Raw genomic sequence first — 18,781 nt, 5'->3', positions numbered from 1 at the left:
CTGAAGTCATTGTCTTCAGAGAAAAACACCACGCATTAATGGTCTTTTTGATAAATGATGGTTAAATAGTTTTTGTTGTGGTTCCTCACTGTTTAACTCCATGTCAACCGTGGGCGTGAACCCTGGCTGTGCTGTCTCCCACTCTCTATCCCTCCCTCTCCCGAGCCCACTGTACGTGACGTCAAACCAGCATGGCGGTCAAGGTGACTTCGGCATCGTTCCCTTAGTGTTTTTCAATGCTTATTTTATCTTTTCTGTTGGTGTTTTGCGCGTTTTAATGAGTGGGAACAGTCGACACGAGTGTGTGTGTTTCTATCCCTGCATGGCGGGCGCCAGGAAGGGTCGTCGTGCTGCTCGGAGCTTGTAGCATCACTTGGGCTAGCAGACGCCCGGCGGCTGCTGGCCTTGAGACTACCAACAAGCTTGGAGATAGCTTCGTAATGCTACCCAGCTGTCATTGTTCCATACTTCATTCCTGACTACAGCCCACAGTTTTTCTCTTTTTCCTTACTTTATTTTATATCATTCGATGGTGTTATTTCAATTACATTTTTGACATTGTAACCGTTCGCGTCCTTTTCGTGTGAGGAGTTTAGTGTTAGCTTGTTAGCTGATCGTTGCTGGGGTTTGGTGTAAATGTTCGACGTGGAATACTGTCTGTTCTATTTCTGACAGCTGTCGTCCTGCTTCTGGCGGATAACACGTCATTTTGAACGTGCATGAACGGACACGTATTTGGCAGATATTTTTCATCTCTGCGTGTCCTACAGCAATCTTAAAGGACATATGAATTTGCCATAGAAGTTAATGGGAGAGTGAGGGATGTGTAAACAACCCCACATCCTAAACGTGCTTAAACAAACTGTTCTTTTTTTAGGTGCAATCTACCAAACGTGGAGATCCAAGTGAGCTCAAAACAATCTTCCAGAAGGTGAGCATTTCATACGTTTCAGTTTTTTTTCTTGGGAAGTGAGGAGCCAAGTCTGATTTTGCTTGCTTGGGGGATCTGGGAAGGTTGTGTCACAAGGTTTAAATTATACTGTTAGACACAGTTAAACATGAAGAACCAGCTGCAGCTTTGCTGTATGTAGGGAATTAAACTCGTAATAACCAGGAATTGACACTAAACAGGCATCCATAAGTTGTGTGATTGGTTAAGCTTGTGTGTTGTATGTTGTGAGGTTACGCTCTGGATCACACATCGTTGATCATGTTAAGTATTACAAATAAGAGGTGTTACTTCAGGGTTGCACTCCTTGTAAGAACATAAGCTGTGTTGGGTTATTACAGTAAGTGGTTAAACTTCACCTTGCTGTCACGTTCTCTGCATGGCCAATGTGTGCCACTTGCATGACAACGTTCTTCTCAGTGTTGGAACACACACATGGGTCAAGATAGCGCACAAGCTCAAGCCAAAAAAACATTTGTCGGGTCAGTGTTGATTAGACATGTCACATCACATCTTCAGAATTTGTCGGCGTGCAGCAGGTGTTGCTTTTGTGAGAAATCTGGCACAGTTCTATAAAGATACAACAGGATCAAGTTTGTTGCTGTATGCACTCAAGTGAATCGAGAATGTCCTTTGCCAAGTGTCACTTTGAAACCCGTTGGCACAATACAGTCAAGGTTTTTGGATGCCTTCTTTTACACAAATCCTGCAAAAGTAGTCCAAACAGTAGCTATTAGAATACTTATTAGGCAAAACACTTGCCTTATGAAGTGACAGCATCTTTCCAGGTCACTGGTGTGCAGTGACAGGAAGAAAATCTCCGACTGCCTTGAGGAGAAGTCATTTGGTAGCGCTTGAGAGTTTGAATGTAGACATTTGGCTCCCTATTTTCCAAACAGCTTGTGTTAATTCTATCTTACATGGGTTTGTGAAACAAACGTGGACATTCAGAGTGTTTACAAAGAAAACTGCGGGGATTAACATGAGACAGATTAACCTGGTTATATAATAGTGCACACAACTTTTAAAAGTTACGTGAATGGTTGTTTAGTGACTGGACATGAAGGAAAGTAACCTAATAGACCTATCCCTTCATTGTACTTGTCTGTTTCCCACTTAGTATGCCAGCGAAGTGGACAAGGATGGAGACAGGTTCATGACCCCAGCGGACTTTGTCCAGAAGTATCTCGGCCTGCAGACACAGATTCACCACAACCCCAAAACCGTACAGCTGCTGGCCGCTGTGGCCGACACGACAAAGGACGGGTGTGTGCCAGCACAGAGCCTTAAGCATCGCTAAGTGATGTTTATTGAGGTTCCCCTGATAAGCACTTGCTACTACTGTGTTGTATAGATAAGGCCAGTGCATGCAAGCATACACGCACAAATAACACACAGTCTATTTAAATATAGATGGCACTTATCTTTGTTTTAGTTTACTGATGAACCGTTTGAGTGTATGACAAGAAACTAATTATGTATAATTATTTCTACTCCAATGTCTTTGGCAGGCTGATCTCATTCCAGGAGTTTCTGGCTTTTGAGTCTGTGTTGTGTGCACCTGACGCGCTCTTCATTGTTGCCTTCCAGCTATTTGACAAGACTGGAACTGGAGACATTTCCTTTGGTATGTTCCATTGTTGTTGTTGTGGGCTTAAGGCCCCAGTCATGTGATTGCAGTTGATCCAAAAAGACATTCAACTGTGTGCGGCTGCACTGGTTCACAACTCATGTCCAGTATGTTTGCGTGCTGCATCATGGGAGCACCTTTACATGTTTTCATGCAGGCCACTGCTGAAATGGAATTTCCCAATTGTGAACCCGATTATTTCTCTTTCCAAGTCATTGCACATGGATGGACTTAACTGTTTCCGCTTTTTCTCCAAAATCCAAACACAATGCTTTGTGCTACTGTGACTTTACATTCAGTTTTTCTATATGTGTATTTATGCTTCAGAGAATGTGCGAGATATTTTCAGCCAGACCACCGTGCATCATCACATTCCCTTCAACTGGGACTGTGAGTTCATCCATCTGCATTTTGGGCGTGACCGCAAGAAACGTCTCAACTACCTCGAGTTCACCCAGTTCCTACAGGTATTCATGCTTACACAAACACTCATTTTGCTGATTGATGCCATTGTTTTTATCTGGAAGTCTATCAAGATGCACTATTTAACCCTTAAGAAATTCTTTAAATACTAGAAACACTACTAATACTAATACAACACTGAAAATATCAAGTCATTTCAAGTCATCAGACTAAAATCTGAGTCATGGATGTCCAAGTCGAGTTGCAAGTCTTTGATGAGATTGCCAAGTCAATGACCAAAGTCATCAAAATTCTGGCTGGAGTTTGACTTGAGTCCACATAGCGAGACGCTAATCCACACCTCTGCTTCAGTGTCAAATAATAATTATATTTTGGGGTTCTTTCAGGGATTACTCTTAACATAAAAATTGAATTATTTTATGTTAAAATACATGTAGCGTAAACAAACTGCATTTTAAATGGACATTTAATGTTGTTACGAACAAATCTGTTGGTTTTGATTTGCCATTTTAAGCCAACTTTGCCAACTCCTCTGGCAAATTTGACTAAAATGGCTAGCAAAAAAATGGCGCATAATGCACATCCCTAGGATCTCTAAGGCTAAGCTTGTGTTGTCACTATATTTTTACCCCCCCCCCGTCTGTGTGGTGTCATGTTCCTCTAGGAGCTGCAGTTGGAACATGCACGGCAGGCTTTTGCCCAGAAGGATAAAGGCAAGAATGGCGTCATCTCTGCCTTGGACTTCAGTGACATTATGGCCACAATTAGGCACCACATGCTCACCCCCTTTGTGGAGGAGAACCTTGTCTCAGTGAGTTTTTCACCCGTTAAGCCACTCTAAGGCCATAGAGCGAAACATTTTGTTTTTACCACATCACTCATGCAACTCCCTTCTCCTCATATGTGTGTCATTAGCATAACACAATTTATTATTTAATCACTGCATAATGTCTTTCTCCTTCCAGGCAGCGGGAGGCAGCACCTCTCACTTAGTCAGCTTCTCTTACTTCAACGCCTTTAACTCCCTGCTTAACAACATGGAACTGATACGCAAGATCTACAGCACACTGGCTGGCTCATGGAATGACACACTGGTCACAAAAGGTATGCAGTTTGCAATTATGCTTTCACCGGAAATCTATTTACAATTTTATCGTATCTCGCTGTCCCCCGCGCAGAGGAGTTTGTTCATGCAGCCAACAAGTTTGGTCAAATCACGCCAATGGAAATCGACATCCTCTACCAGTTATCAGGACTGCACTCCCCCTCAGGGTAAACACACTTGTACATCTTTAAAGATAAACAACCAGGGTCAGTTCAACACTTCCTTTATCAGTTTAAACATGGTTATCATCTCTGATAGGCAACAGGACAACCTTTTTTCTTCAAAATAAAACAATCGTGTTACTGACACCAAATGTTTCCTCATTTACCTCATAACTATGTGAAGATGAATATCATCAATGTCAGACATGACAGCTTTCAGCAGTGGTATGTCTACTCTTTGTCAGGCGCCTGAACTTGGCTGACATTGAGAGAATAGCGCCATTAGAAGAGGGCAGTCTTCCTTATAACCTGGCTGAAACCCAAAAACAGGTAACTGTCAAGACTCCTCTCTCTCTCTCTTATTTACTCACCAATGGGCATCTCTCTAGGGGATTGCGTTTATTGAAGGGAGGCCGTTATCAGTAGTGTATATATTGATGTTTGTTTGTTTATACTTATAAATGGAGATTCTTAATTCAAATCAAATATTTGTGTCCAATAAGTAGAAGATATGACCACTTGGACAATATAATGCTTTAGTATGAGTACGTGTCATGGACATGTACTTGAATACAAGCAGCCTTGAGTGACAGCTAGTTATATGATAACAATTTTTATGCTATTTAATTTGCAAATAAAAGGTGACTTGTCTTTTTCTAACTTTTTTTCTCTTCAGGTGAAAACGGTTAATTGTTGTGGTGCATCATGCATCTAACAATGACTTTTGTTGCACCGTATATCAGGGCACATGCCTATATTTGAGGAGGCTACAAAAGATGATGCTTAATAACAATCATCTTCTGTCATAATGGTCCTTTTTTTGCTTTCTCCATCAGACTCATGGGGACAGCTCTAGGCCCGTGTGGCTTCAGGTTGCCGAATCTGCATACAGGTTCACTTTGGGCTCCATTGCTGGAGGTAAGTGCCAGAAGTCTATTTTACCCTGCAAGCCAACAATATAACATACAATAAAGAAAGACTCTTCAGTGCTAACGTGTGTGTCTTTGCGAAGCCACGGGAGCGACAGCTGTGTACCCAATCGACTTGGTGAAGACCCGAATGCAGAACCAGAGGTCCACGGGTTCTTTTGTGGGAGAGCTGATGTACAAGAACAGTTTTGACTGTGCTAAGAAGGTGCTTCGCTATGAAGGATTCTTTGGCTTCTACAGAGGTACGCTGCATGCACCTGCTTCTTAACTTGAGCTGTTCACTTCTTGATCTCGTCTTCCATAAATGAAAAAAAACATGTCCAAGATATAATAAACCCCCATGTATTACCCCTGTTACACAATCACTTTTGTTGCGATACAGGTCTGGTTCCTCAGCTTATTGGTGTGGCACCTGAGAAGGCTATCAAACTCACTGTAAGTTCTTCCCCTCCATGGACACCCAGTAACATTGCATCCGAAAATAAAGATAAATAAACACACCAACTTTTTGTGCTTGTGCTTCACAGGTGAATGACTTTGTACGAGACAAGTTCACGGACAAAGACAATTCTATTCCTTTGGCTGCAGAGATCCTGGCTGGTGGCTGTGTGAGTAGCAGTTTACAGTTAACAATTTTGTGGCCTCTATCACGTTTTTTCAAACATATATTAACAAACCATATTGTTTTGTGGTTGAATATGGCCTAGTGGTAAACAAAAATATACATAATCACACATTCACCCAGCCAAACAAAGAACTGACTTCAGAACAGATCCTAACCGGCAACATCACCATCGTGAATCAGGCGTTGAATGAAATGTCCAATCACTATTGAACACCATTAGGGCTTTAGCTAATACTAGATATAGAGTTTTACGTAGCTAAAACTCAACTTTGAGCCCCTGACATCACTTCTTGTCCGCCTGCCAATCCGCTCCTGTAGGGAACACATTTATAGTAACACACATGAGCATGATTTGTATGTCTTAAAGGGATTATTTACTCTTATCATGTCTACTCTATTGGGAAATACAAGTGTAAAGGTGACTATAGGGATGCTATTTTAGAGGGCTCTAATGTTAAAAAAACATATTTACAGTAGAAGTTTAACAGGGTTTCTATGCTCTAACTATAAAAGTATTCCATTCACTGTTGGTGTCTGTAAACAATTAACCTTGATAAACAGGAGAATAAAATAGACACTCAATAGCTGTGGAAGTGGTAAAGCAAGCAGTGGTAACGTACTCTTCTCCTTGCTCATAAAGGCTGGAGGTTCCCAGGTGATTTTTACCAACCCTCTCGAGATAGTCAAGATTCGCCTGCAGGTGGCAGGCGAGATCACTACAGGACCTCGAGTTAGCGCACTCAGTGTGGTGCGAGATTTGGGCTTCTTTGGACTCTACAAGGTAACATTTAAGCCACATTTTCTGTCTTTGGTTGCCTCCTAAACCCATAAATGATTGCGATTCTAGGGAGCAAAGGCGTGTTTCCTGAGAGACATTCCCTTCTCCGCCATCTATTTCCCCGCCTACGCCCACCTTAAGTCCATGATGGCTGACGAGCAAGGTCGGCTCGGCCCTTTGCAGCTTCTCACTGCTGGAGCCATTGCAGGTAGCATCAGACTTAAACTTAATTCAGAGACATAATGGATTTAAACAGTTAAAAAAACACTTCATTCATTTATTAAAATCAGTTGTCCTCTATTTGGGTCACCGGTGTGAACAGAAAAGCGTAAAATGTTGAAGCCGACTAAAACTAAAAACTAAAATTTGACTAGAAGTCAAATCCTGATGTCAAAATCAAGGACTGGCGAAATGAATAAAGCCGCCATATGCATATCCGTTGTGCTAGATTCTTAACAAAGCCCTTCGTCCACTTCCACAAGGCTGTCGAATCATGGGTTCATGTCACAATATTTCAGCAAACATCAAAGCAACATGTGTTCTATTTCATTTCAGGGAACCTGTAACCATGTGACCACAACCCTTGGATTACAGGTTCATTTTCATTCATAGAACTGTGTTTACATATGTAAACTATCGTGTACTGACACAGTTGTTATCAGTTTGAGCCTATCCATGTGCTGCTCCGATGGGGGTTGGGGGGGGGACTCCATACACATAAGCAGGGACCCTTATTGTCGTCTACCGTTCTGTTGACTTGTGATGTAACTACAGTTTTGTACTCCCTACAAGATTTCCAACAAGGTTAAATAATTATATTTTTATCGGATTCACATCGACCTGGATTTATAGTTTTTGGTCAAAAGATGGGACGGTTTGGTGAAACTTTAATTTAACAACATCCTCACATTAATGTGCTGTTTTTATTGCCTTTACTTCAATTCAGATGTCTCCTAAAACACATTGTGGTTGTCTTCAACGTGTATGATTGACATCGTTATAATCTCTTGTGTTGCTCTTTGGCAGGTATCCCTGCAGCCTCGCTGGTGACGCCCGCTGACGTGATCAAGACTCGTCTACAAGTGGCAGCCCGGGCTGGACAGACCACCTACTCGGGTGTCATCGATTGCTTCAGGAAGATCATGCGGGAGGAAGGATTCAGAGCTCTGTGGAAGGGAGCAGGAGGTGTGTTGTTGTATTTTTGCTCAATAACAAGCATTTTAAAATGTGTGTGATACAAAGAATTCATGTGTTTTCCCCTATAGCTCGTATGTGCCGGTCCTCTCCACAGTTTGGTGTGACTCTAGTGACCTATGAACTCTTACAGAGGTGGTTCTATGTTGACTTCGGAGGACAGTAAGTTTATTCTTTTAAATGCAGCTAACACATTTCTGATTTTATGTAACTCGAAAATCAAACATGGCCTTGTTCATGTGCTTCTCCTGTGTAGTCGTCCTTCAGGATCCGATCCTACTCCCAAGTCACGCATCTCGGAGCTTCCACCCATCAACGCTGATCATGTTGGAGGCTACCGTCTGGCTGCTGCCACCTTCGCAGGAGTGGAGAACAAATTTGGCCTCCACCTGCCCAAATTTAAGTCCTCCGGCGTGATGTCCATTCACCACCGAGAGCACACCACCCCCGCTCAGACCCCTTAGGAGCTCTGAGCTTCCATATCACTTCTCCATCCCAGTCATCCTCCTCCAGGAGTCGGGCACTTATGATATTCACTCCAACAAAAACACAAGCCCCAAGTCAGTGAGGGTGGGCCTATTCAAGAACAAACCTCTGCCTGCTGCCCTCTCCTGGATGAAGGTGGCATGGTTCTCAACCAACGCTTGCTGCAGCTGGTGACTGTGCTGACTGCTGCATCGTGTTGTATCTTCTCCTGGGGTCTCCATCATACACTCCAGAATTCATTTAAAGCAGCCTTATGCACTCATCTGTCATAAGTAGATCACATTATAATTTTTGTTGTTTGTTTTGTCTGGTACTCTTTGAGTAGACCTCAGGCGCAGAAGCTGGTGGCTTGATAGCTGTGTGTTTTGCGTGGGGTGTCTCTCACAGAAAGATGAATACTGTACATATTGTAAAACTGCAATGAGACAGCTAACCAAATGTTACAAAGCGGTGTAACATACAGTATGCATCAAGTAGTACTGTACATATTGTACAACTGTGCTGAGACGGGAGACGTATCGACAGGACAACCAGTATGCATCGTGTAGTTACTGTACTGTTATGGTCTACGAGAATCCAGCTTACTGATGTACAGACGTTTTCGTTCATGTTTGCATTGTAAAACAAATTGGCGAGATATTAGGAATTATTGAATTAAAAGCATATAAATGCAGTCATTTTATTGAAATAAATCATCTATATGGTTTTAATTTTACAATTACAGACTTCTGGTTTTATTTCAATGAGGAAGTGCAGCCATCTTTTCCAACATATCCACAATACAATGTATCTATGCACAATACAATACAGATCTCTCTGCTAGGTTTGCAACTGTGCATTCAAGTGGTGTTTCTCATTGTTGATGAAGGAACCTCCCAACATGCTCAATGAACAATGAGTCCCATTTCAAAGACTTGTGTCATCCTTTTTGAGATTTTCCACGGATGTGTGTATCCTGGTGGGTGCTAAACTATCCAAAGATGCACATCATAAGAGGGGAACAACCTTTTTTAAGGGGCCAGGGTGTAGACCATGACTGACCTTTGACTTTTCATGGGCAGCATAACCTCTCTGGACATCTATGTTAAAATCTATTTAAATAGATTTCATTATATGTATCTCCCATTGTGCCATTGATTACTGATGACAATAAGACTTTATAGGGTTGTTGTCACAAGTATTTAAATACAAAACCATTTATGACTGATTTGTTCGTAGTTTCAGCTCATGTATTTATGTTGAACGCGATGGTGACTTCTGTAATGAATTGCACACAAATTGGCATTTTGTGTTTTTTGTTTTTAAAGCAACCAACATTTCCTTGACGTTGAAAAACGCAATATTTAGCAGCCTGGAGAATTGTATTTTATACGGACGGAAAACCTTGGTCGGTAAAAGTACATATGTAGTTAAAAGAAAAAAAAAAAAGACCTTCCAACCTCCAGATTACACCTTCATCATCACAATTCAAGAGCCCAGAATAGCTATTTATACATGAAAGCTTTTACAGAGCCCAATAAGCCATTTTTTGAGTGAGCAACTGTTAGTACAAAGCAAGTTTTAATAAACATAATTTAAATAAGTGCAACCACCAGAATAAATATTAAATATTGCAGTGGTTAAAATGCAACACTCTTTTTGCACAGGCCAGAGTGGAACTGTGTCCAATTTGTGCTGATGAGGACTATTTTCCTACATATTTCCAGCCATGTGCGAAAGGGTGTTGGGAAAATATTGAAATGTAGAAAAAAAAAGACTAAAATGTTAGTACAAAGGTGCAAGTACAAAGGTTTGCATATTGGTTGAGGCCTCTGAGGAGCAATCAAAGAAGTCCTGGTATAGTTTGTTGAAGGTTCCAATTTGACAGCCAAATTTCAGATGTAAATGTCACTTTTTAGATTTTTGTCCTGGTACGAAAATGCACTAAAAACCGGAAAACACTGATGGTGGTCTATTCTAGTACTCCAAGCCGAGTCATGACTAGTAGGTGGGGAGAAGGAGCTGGACAGTGGAGTTCCCCCTCCCCTAGCAGTGGAGATTAGTGGGGGTGTAGTGTACTGGGGAGGAATTCAGAAGGAGGATGTTTGTATCATCAAACATTGGCGAGCTCCTCGGCTTCGTCTCTGCTTTCGTTGATGTCAGCAAGAGTCCTGACAAAGCGTGTCCACTCGTCTGCTTTGGGGACGCAGATTTGCTGCAAAAAGACACATCAGGTGATCTAGCAAAACCTCCAAAAAAGCATCTCAGTATGAACAATTTAGCCTAGAATTTGATCATTTCTCACCTCCCCGACATCATAGACCTGCACTTGTCCCTCAGAGTCTCCGGTGGCAATCTCTTTTCCAGAGTGAGCCCATCGCACGCGGTTCAGCGCTGGCGCCCCCTCCACATACACACTGGCAGTGGGAACCTAAGAAAGCGACAACACAGCTTCAAGACGAGCACTAGTTCACCTCATCATTCCAACTAGAAAGTACCTCAGTGTCATTGTTAAGGTTCCACAGGTCCAAACGTCCAGCGAGGTCCACGCAAGCAAACAGAGCAGGGTGTGTAGGAGACCACATGGCATCGTAGACGTAGTCGCAGCTATCCTCAAATGAGTAAAGCGGGCGGGTACTCTGCGAGGGTCGCCACAGGATGGGTAATAGTATCAAAACGTTGTGTGCTGTTGGTGTCAGAGTCTCACCTTGGTGCTCCAGAGTTTGACGGTCCAGTCGAAAGAAGAGGAGATGAAGAGATGGGAGAAGTCCACAGGTCCTGCAGCGGTATGACAGCTCAGGCCTGTCACTGGACCGTGGTGGCCCTCAAACACTTCAGTGATGCCTGCCTTACTGTAACACACACATACATACATACAGTATATAGTGTGTATCTATTTAAACTGTATTCTACTAATCAGCACTATGTTAAACTGTGGGAATGGGAAGAACACCAAACCCAATAATGTTGAATCTACTCCAATGGGGTCATTGCTTTACTCAAAATGATATTAACTGGAATGGGGTCTAATGAAACCGAAACTTCAAAGCTTGTGTCAGACTTCCTGCTGCTGCGAAGTTATGTTTCAGAGCTTGGATCATTATGCAAATATGACGTGACCAAATACACCAAGCTATTGTTTTTTATGCATTAGTCATTAATGAGTTATGAGTTTTGTTTTTTTTCCACAAGAATCACCTTGTTCGTTAGGAGCAACTGGGTTTTTTTCATTTTGATAGACTTAGTGGGTGGAAGGGAGAATTAATATTCCCCTTCCACCTTTTAGAACCCAAGACCCAGTTATGATTTACATGCAGTTTAGGTTAGTTTCCCCCTTAGCAACCTTTATTTCACCAGTTGGTGTTCTTCTTGGGAGGGGAAACATAACAAATGTGAAACCAGTGTTTCAGTCCATTTAGTGACATCACTTCACTTCCACCAGATGTCCCTAATGTTGCTTTCACTTAAGCTCCAAATCTGTTCCAGCACAATTTTAAGGAAAGCCTCCACCCGCCCATCTCGACTGAATTGTCAAAACAAACATGTGCCGGACTGTAAAGCCATCGGTCCTGCTCACCTGTTATATATGTATCACATTTACACCTATGGACAATTAAGTAAACATGCATCCTTTTGGGTTCTCTTCCACGCAGAGAACCAGAAGCACCTTGCTGTAGGGCAAACTACACACACCACCATGCAGCCAGATATTGGATTTACTGTTCCACACTGTATCACGGTGAACTGAACTGAACTCACCTTCCATGGCGGCAGGCAGTATACACAGATCCGTCCTCGCTCCCCACAACAAAGTTGTTCACATCACCCAGGGGGAAGCCCATGGAGGTGACAGCCACCGCCTTGCTCTGCTTGAACACCAGCTCTAGACTGTCCTGTGTGGAGGGTGGTGGGGGCATCATCAGACTCTCACAACACGTCTCATAATAACACACTTGTAAAGTGGGTGGGGCGTTACCTGCGGCTGGGACAACATGTCCAGGCTCCACGAGCACATCTTGCCGTCTGTGGAGATACTGATCAGGTTGTTGGCGTTCTGGGTGCCCACCACGTTCACACAGTAGACTGGATGCTGCCAGGTAATACAAAACAATTCTTAGTGTGTGTGTGTGTGTGTGTGTGTGTGTGTGTGTGTGTGTGTGTGTAAGAGTAGAACTGTAGGTGTGCTGTGGTTACAACGTGCATTACAGTGTGTGCAGCTGCAGACAGTGGGGTTCTCTGGACAGGTGTGCGCTTGTTGCTGCGGTTGTCCCATAAAACAATTTGTCCTGAGTAGGTCCCGCCTACCACCAGATTGGGGTGAAACTTTGCAAAGCCGGCTGACATCACCTCCGACTGAAGACAGACATGAGGGTTTATTGAGCATATTTCAAGTAGTCATTTGGTGCATGTTATTGTGTTCAATGGACTACACTGTCACAGAGCTGAATGTACAGCAACAACAACCTTGAGATTTGGAGTTTACAATTAGTACTTGTCCTTTATGGTGATATTTTTATTGTGAACTACCATCTACCTGGCAGTGGAAGATGTACTCCGGTGTGCCTTTCTTGTATTTCATGTTCCAGACCAGCGCCACACCATCAGGCTCATGAGGAGAATCTTCATTGTTGTTGTAGGAGGCCACAAGCAGTTCCGGGTACTGGCAAACCACAACAACCTCAACTAAGAAGTCTCATTAATAAATGCAAATACATTTAATGACCTACTACAAGCCCACCTGAGGAGACCAGTCCAGACAGGTCACCACTCTGTTTTTGGTCCAGCGTTCATCAGCAAACTGTCTGTTCAGAACCAGCTTGGCGCCTGCCTGCAGGTCCCTGCGCAGGAGAGAGTATCTTGAGTCTTTGCAACATTTCATTTTCAACTACTGCACTTTGTCTTTCCGGAAAAGGCCTCACCCCTCCTTGTCCTCGAGATCTCGCCCGCTGTAGTCAAAGCAGACGTCCACCTGCTCGGACAGCGCTCGTTCCACAATCCTGCTGCCTCGCTCAAAAAAGGTGAGGAAGTCCTCAGAGTGCAGGATCTGTAGCTTCTCTTCCTCGGTCAGCTCTTTGGGAGTGTCTGCATACACACACACACACAGAGGAGAAAAACATACTTTCTTGGGTGTTTCAGGGCTTTTTGTGTGTAAGACACTTTCAAATTGTCAATCCCACACTTTCCATCGATGGGAAATTATATTTAGTAAAATATAATACAGAACATATGAATACAAAAATGTATTATTTTACTTTAGTTGTTAAATATAACAATAAAAAGTAACCCCTTCAGTCCGAAATGATGTGCGACTGTTTGTGTTGTTTTTACACAATTTTTCAATTTGTGACTGAAAATGGCACACGCTCCCACACAACTTAATTACACCTTGTCAAGTACTGTTTAGGTCTAGGGCAGGACAATAGTAGTGTGATGCGCATTGTTCATGCATGGGCATGCACAATCAAAATCACCTCCCATATCTGTGTAGCAGTCGGCATCATTTGGTCCTGCTGTGTCCAGCATGAGGCCATTTTAATTAATATATTTATCTTTTATGGGGGGCCGCATGGCGAATGAGTGGTTAGCGCGCAGGCCTTACAGCTAGGGAACCAGAGTTCAATTCCACCCTCGGCCATCTGTGTGGGGTTTGCATGTTCTCTGCATGCGTGGGTACTCCGGTTTCCTCCCACATTCCAAAAACATGTTAGGTTAATTGGTGACTCCAAATTGTCCATAGGTATGAATGTGAGTGTGAATGGTTGTTTGTCTATATGTGCCCTGTGATTGGCTGGTGGTAGGGGTACAGTCCAGGGTCTACCCTGCCTCTCGCCCAAAGACAGCTGGGACAGGCTCCATCACCCCCGCGACACTCGTGATGATAAGTGGTAAAAATGAATGAATGTTTTATGTGATTTTATTACACTGTCCTTTTTTCACATTCCTTGTTTGCATACATTTGGACGAGTTCAATTAAACAATTACGTATATATGTGATCATTAAAGTTAGATATGATTTGGCCTAGTGGTCTAAAATGTCAGTCCATACCCTCTTCCTGCTGGTGCTCCTGGTCATCTTTGTCTTCCTGTGTGTCTTCTGTTGGTGGGGGCGCAGTTATCTCGTCATCCTCATCCTCATCTGTAGAACCCACAAGCAGGCTTGTCTGTCAATCATGGCTCACACAGTGAAGTTACACTGTCTGTAGGTGTTTGCTTACCAGCTTTTCTATCTGTATGAGCTTCAGTAGGAGTCTGGGTTTCTTTTGAATAAGACACCATTTCTTTAGGGACAATGTCCACTTGAGTCACTTTGGACATGGTGAGCCTCACTGACCCACGCCTGCATAGAGGCACCACAGCGGAAATAAACACCAGGAGGAAGATTGGAGCATAACAAGAGTTGAGTGGGAGGACACCAATAATGGCTTACATACATATTACTAACACTCAAACATGTTTAAGATGAAACCAGAAAAGATCATTAAATCTACAGGAGGAGAGAGGAGGAGCAGTACCCCATCAGCTCAGAGTCGGAGTGGAGTTGCAGAGTAGAGGGGTCAGGATCCCAGTGCAATGTCCTTATAGGGGCCAAACCACCAGAGGACGGAGTTAGCAAAAGACAGGAGAAAAAGATAGAGGAGACAACGGACAGGACCAACCACAGGAGAGGTCAAAGGTGAGATGGAACAGAATTTAAGATGGAGGAGACAGTCAGAGAATAAAAAAGACAGGGAGAGTGTGTTAATTGAGTAAACATCCGGATGCCGGTTGATTAAAAGGCAGGTGTGTTTACTATGTTACTCCACTCTCTATTTTGATACAGACAGCATGCGGGTGTACCATATTAAATCACCTCCTCTTACAAATACAAACACACACCTTGGTCCTGCGTTTCCATCCCCAGAATCCTGGCTTCCTGCATCGCTGCCAACTGATTTGTTGGAGGGAGACATGGGGGCGGGGACTAGGTAGTGAAACAGACAGGTATCCTCTGTTACTACCCTCAGGGGCTGAGCTGTGGACGTTTGATCAGCGGATGAGTGGGGTAGATGTAGGAGGGAGCAGTGGGTTGCGCGAGTGGATGAGCGAGGGTGCATGCAGCAAAGTGGTGACGACACACACGCACGCACACACACACACACACACACACACACGGGAGAGAAGAGAGAATGAACGTAAATGACAAGCAGGCTTAGGTGTCATGCACAAAATGGTCAGCTATCATGTGAGGTGAGAGGGGTGAACAAAACTAAGCCAAACCAAAAGGTTAGAGAAAAACTTTTAAAGCTGTAGCGTATCAAAGCAGTACTTCACAAGTCGTATCTGTTACTGTAATAAATGCTGGATTAAATCAAAAGCATGCTGGTGCTCTGTGTGTGTGTGTATGTGTACCATGTGTTATGTCCGGGGTGATGCCAACACTCTGCAGCAGGGCCTCTGCCTCCTTCCGCTTCCTCTCCAGATCAGAGTCTTCATGGCCCAGAGCAGAGCCTGCATCCACGCCACGCTTTGAGTCTCCCTGTAGACAACAAAGACAAGCTAAAGCACCAATTAACTTTCTTTTTAGCGTTATTTCTAGTATCATCTGACATCTTTCTTCTTCTTCTCTTCTTCTTTTCTCTTCTTCTCCTCTCGAATCTGGGCGATTCGCTGTTTCTTTCTCTCCAGCTCAGCCTTCAGCTCGCTCTTGTCAGACATACTGCAGGACAAAGGGAACATATTCTATATTCATATTCAATAATGTACATTCACAATAACATCCCCATCTGTATTATATTGCATTAGTGGGACTGCACGAACATACATTGTTGGGTGTTCACAATTACATTGCAATGCAGCACAATTACATTTATGTATTATGTATTACTGTAGAATTGCACTGCACAATGGTCTGAGATTGAACTTGATATTTCATGCATGAGTCCTCTAATTTTAAGTCATTCTTCTGTAATGTATAAAAGTCCACTGTGTGAAAAATATGAACAGCTTTTCATAGAACAAACACTAGATTTTCCTGAAGTTTCAACACACTTTAGTTAACAAAGACAGCACTTATGTTACATTAGGACTTATATAATCGTTCCAAAGAAGAGGCCCTGGGCCTGTGTCACATTGCTCATATGATAACAGCTGATCATCACAAGGGTAGCGTTATGTGTTCATGTGTTCAATTTGGACGTTGATTTAAAGTACATTTTAGTTTAAATTATATAAATGAAATAGAACTCGAAGATATAGGAAAATAATTAATAAGTAGGTCATTATCGCGACATTGTACATCTGTGACGTCATTATGACTTCTAGAGGCGCAACATCGCTCCACCCGCGGACAACTATACCTAACAATAGCTACTAGTACAACGGTGGCATTAATTAAAATACACCAAATTTTTGTTATTTATGTATGTCACACTCAAAAGTTTCCATCGGGTAGTGAACTTGCCAAACGTGCTTTAGTCGAATTAAACGCTTTACTGTCCGGACAAATAGCTAGCTGGCTCAGTTAGCATGCTAATCCGGTCGGGCCCTCGACTGTCAGAAGCATCGTAACAACCAACCGCACCCATTTGTTTAAGAAGCCAAGAAAACGGATACAAGTGCAATATATGTAAGCGCATAGACACCTGACGTAAGAGGTGAAGCAGACAAGAGACACGAAAGTTCAGTTCCTTTGGGGTTATTCCTGAAGACAAGTGATGGTGGTGGTGATGATGCTGGAAGCTGGAGGACGCCGCCGCCGCCGCTTAGCGTTGCTGCCTTTCTTCATTGGTATTTGGCCATGACAACAACAGGAGAATTACCGCCATCTAGGGGCGTAAAATATACAGCAAGGCCAAGTGGTAAAAGTTACATATGAACGTGGGTATTTCATTATATTACAACATGAAAATTTACTGTAAACGTTTTTTCTTTAATAATTAAGTTAAAACTGTATAAAATTATCCAAATTGAAATAAATGAATGAGAATGAATGAGAAAGATATATGGCATTTAATTTTGTTGCTTTATTAATGTCCTAATGCTTATTAAAACTGAAACCCAAATACAAGACCAGTTGTAAAATTTGATTTTATTACCCTTATTCTGCATAATGTTGGTGTAATTGATAATAACACAGACATACAATATGGATTTAATATGGATTTTACAGCATGATTTGCGGTCTTCTTGCAGTGTTGGGGTTTTTACTGCTCCTCAGGCTCTGGGTTGGCATAGCGGAAGGGGTCATAAAGGTCACGTTTAAAATCATAAGGGTCAAAGTAAGGGTATTGTGACTCTTCCTTGGTGGTTTCTGCAGGCACATTGTCCTCAGCTTTTGTGTCTTCCTCTTTCAGCACGTTCTCAACAGGTTTCTCTGCCTTGACCGTGTCCTGGATAGGGTGTGGGGGGTGATCAATGAGGCAGTCAGGATCCCAGTAAGGGTCACAGTCATACTCCATTTGTGCTCCTCCAGTGATGGGAGGAGGTGGAGGAGGAGCCGACTTTTTGGGGGCTGGATGCAGTTGAGGAGGAGCAGCGGATTTGATCCCTTCCTCCACCTCGGGCCTGCAGGCTGGGTTGTGTCGTGGGTCGCACAGCACTGGGACGGCCCCGGTGGGCATGTAGACAATCTGAGGTTTGCACAGTGGATCTTTGGGGTGGCACAGGTAGATCCGCTGAGCATGCTCCAGAGGGTCAGGTGTAGGGCCTGAGGGTGTGGGAGGCTGAGTGGCGGTAGTGGGAGCTGCAGTGGTGGTCTGTACACCCATGATACTTTGGTAGCTGGAGGCATCTGGGCCGTAGGTTAGTTCCAAGTGACGCATCTGCTGGTACAGCATCCTGATTCTGTCTATCTCATAGATCTTACAGGGAAACACATAAGAGACTGTGACGGTGCAAAGAAACAATGTAATAATTCTAAACAAAACAAACATACTCCTTCAATGTGTCCAATGCTGTTGTAGAAGCGGTAGTAGGACTGGAAGTCAGGGGTCCCTCTGTACCACTTTGGGTCGACGTTCCTCTTGGGTCGGGAATTAGCTAAGAAATTGTGCGCTTTGGCTGACTCAATGCTGACTGTATGGAAAATAATGCGAGAGGGTGAATATTAGTTTGGTTTTAGCATCCTTAATGTATACAAATTGTATCAAAGTGACCCAAAATGCAACACCATTCACCATAATTGTAAGAATTTTAAATGAAAAACCAAATACCTGCATCACTCTTTACTCTCATGAGAGATGAGGCTTCTAGCAAAGCTGGAGGAAGGTAGAGAGGTTACACTTATGCACAATGAAAATAGAGTGGACATGCAAGTGGGACAAACACATCATTTAATACAACATACAGACCGGGAATGAAGAGCATGCAGCATAGCAGGGACACTTGGGAACTCATCCTTGGCATCTGTAACATGTTAGTTTACCACTGTTAATTAATTAGTTCACAGTTTTTAATTTGAAAATGTCACCCAACAAAAAGAGTGTCTGCTCACCTGTTGTTGCATCATGCCAATCCTGCTCTCATCTCACTGGCCTCACATCCT

At 43.1% G+C, this 18,781-nt stretch overlaps 3 protein-coding genes across 7 annotated transcripts; 1 reads left to right on the top strand and 2 right to left on the bottom strand.

Moving 5' to 3' along the window:
* The first annotated feature begins 87 nt into the window (after positions 1 to 87).
* LOC131125818 (electrogenic aspartate/glutamate antiporter SLC25A12, mitochondrial-like) lies at positions 88 to 8,998 on the top strand. The gene is made up of 18 exons (XM_058067702.2): positions 88 to 203; positions 878 to 931; positions 2,070 to 2,215; positions 2,461 to 2,576; positions 2,907 to 3,046; positions 3,667 to 3,813; positions 3,968 to 4,106; positions 4,181 to 4,274; positions 4,514 to 4,598; positions 5,105 to 5,186; positions 5,281 to 5,439; positions 5,580 to 5,632; positions 5,725 to 5,805; positions 6,463 to 6,603; positions 6,670 to 6,808; positions 7,627 to 7,785; positions 7,866 to 7,956; positions 8,051 to 8,998. Exons 1-18 carry the CDS (start codon positions 192 to 194, stop codon positions 8,256 to 8,258), a joined length of 2,046 nt encoding a protein of 681 aa, XP_057923685.2. The 5' UTR covers positions 88 to 191; the 3' UTR covers positions 8,259 to 8,998.
* On the bottom strand, positions 8,927 to 17,035 carry LOC131125819 (dynein, cytoplasmic 1, intermediate chain 2a-like). 5 transcript variants are annotated; one of them, XM_058067703.2, is made up of 17 exons: positions 16,881 to 17,035; positions 15,847 to 15,955; positions 15,649 to 15,775; positions 15,136 to 15,271; positions 14,772 to 14,834; positions 14,475 to 14,596; positions 14,306 to 14,395; positions 13,179 to 13,341; positions 12,998 to 13,097; positions 12,794 to 12,919; positions 12,466 to 12,612; positions 12,236 to 12,349; positions 12,019 to 12,152; positions 10,967 to 11,111; positions 10,758 to 10,898; positions 10,565 to 10,690; positions 8,927 to 10,474 (listed from the first exon to the last, which is right to left on the bottom strand). In XM_058067703.2, the coding sequence occupies exons 2-17, from the start codon at positions 15,952 to 15,954 to the stop codon at positions 10,373 to 10,375; spliced, it is 1,944 nt and encodes a 647-aa protein (XP_057923686.2). In that variant the 5' UTR covers position 15,955; positions 16,881 to 17,035; the 3' UTR covers positions 8,927 to 10,372. The 5 variants fall into 5 exon arrangements, with proteins under 5 accessions (XP_057923686.2, XP_057923688.2, XP_057923689.2 ...); XM_058067705.2 differs by having other exon boundaries at positions 15,136 to 15,220; XM_058067706.2 differs by lacking the exon at positions 14,772 to 14,834.
* Positions 17,036 to 17,380: 345 nt separating this feature from the next.
* On the bottom strand, positions 17,381 to 18,640 carry and3 (actinodin3). The gene is made up of 4 exons (XM_078790996.1): positions 18,588 to 18,640; positions 18,450 to 18,494; positions 18,173 to 18,312; positions 17,381 to 18,098 (listed from the first exon to the last, which is right to left on the bottom strand). Exons 1-4 carry the CDS (start codon positions 18,631 to 18,633, stop codon positions 17,442 to 17,444), a joined length of 888 nt encoding a protein of 295 aa, XP_078647122.1. The 5' UTR covers positions 18,634 to 18,640; the 3' UTR covers positions 17,381 to 17,441.
* Between the last annotated feature and the right edge of the window lie 141 nt (positions 18,641 to 18,781).

This window comes from Doryrhamphus excisus, linkage group LG6, assembly GCF_037039965.1.
Source record: "Doryrhamphus excisus strain RoL-2023G ecotype Guam linkage group LG6, RoL_Dexc_Guam_v1.1, whole genome shotgun sequence".
In the NCBI taxonomy this organism is placed as follows: domain Eukaryota; kingdom Metazoa; phylum Chordata; class Actinopteri; order Syngnathiformes; family Syngnathidae; genus Doryrhamphus; species Doryrhamphus excisus.
This window is presented reverse-complemented; position numbering and strand designations above follow the sequence as displayed.

Excerpts from the sequence above, each read along its gene's own strand:
- LOC131125818 (XM_058067702.2), top strand. Across the intron at positions 5,187-5,280 it reads TTTGGGCTCCATTGCTGGAG|CCACGGGAGCGACAGCTGTG; the intron begins GTAAGTGCCAGA and ends GTCTTTGCGAAG. Across the intron at positions 5,806-6,462 it reads AGATCCTGGCTGGTGGCTGT|GCTGGAGGTTCCCAGGTGAT; the intron begins GTGAGTAGCAGT and ends TTGCTCATAAAG.
- LOC131125819 (XM_058067703.2), bottom strand. The coding sequence starts at position 15,954 with ATGTCTGACAAGAGCGAGCTGAAGGCTGAGCTGGAGAGAAAGAAACAG. Across the intron at positions 12,350-12,465 it reads TGTCTGCAGCTGCACACACT|CATCCAGTCTACTGTGTGAA; the intron begins GTAATGCACGTT and ends ATTACCTGGCAG. Across the intron at positions 10,475-10,564 it reads AGGTCTATGATGTCGGGGAG|CAAATCTGCGTCCCCAAAGC; the intron begins GTGAGAAATGAT and ends GTCTTTTTGCAG.
- and3 (XM_078790996.1), bottom strand. The coding sequence starts at position 18,633 with ATGAGTTCCCAAGTGTCCCTGCTATGCTGCATGCTCTTCATTCCCG. Across the intron at positions 18,495-18,587 it reads CTGCATGCTCTTCATTCCCG|CTTTGCTAGAAGCCTCATCT; the intron begins GTCTGTATGTTG and ends ACCTTCCTCCAG. Across the intron at positions 18,313-18,449 it reads GAGAGTAAAGAGTGATGCAG|TCAGCATTGAGTCAGCCAAA; the intron begins GTATTTGGTTTT and ends TTTTCCATACAG.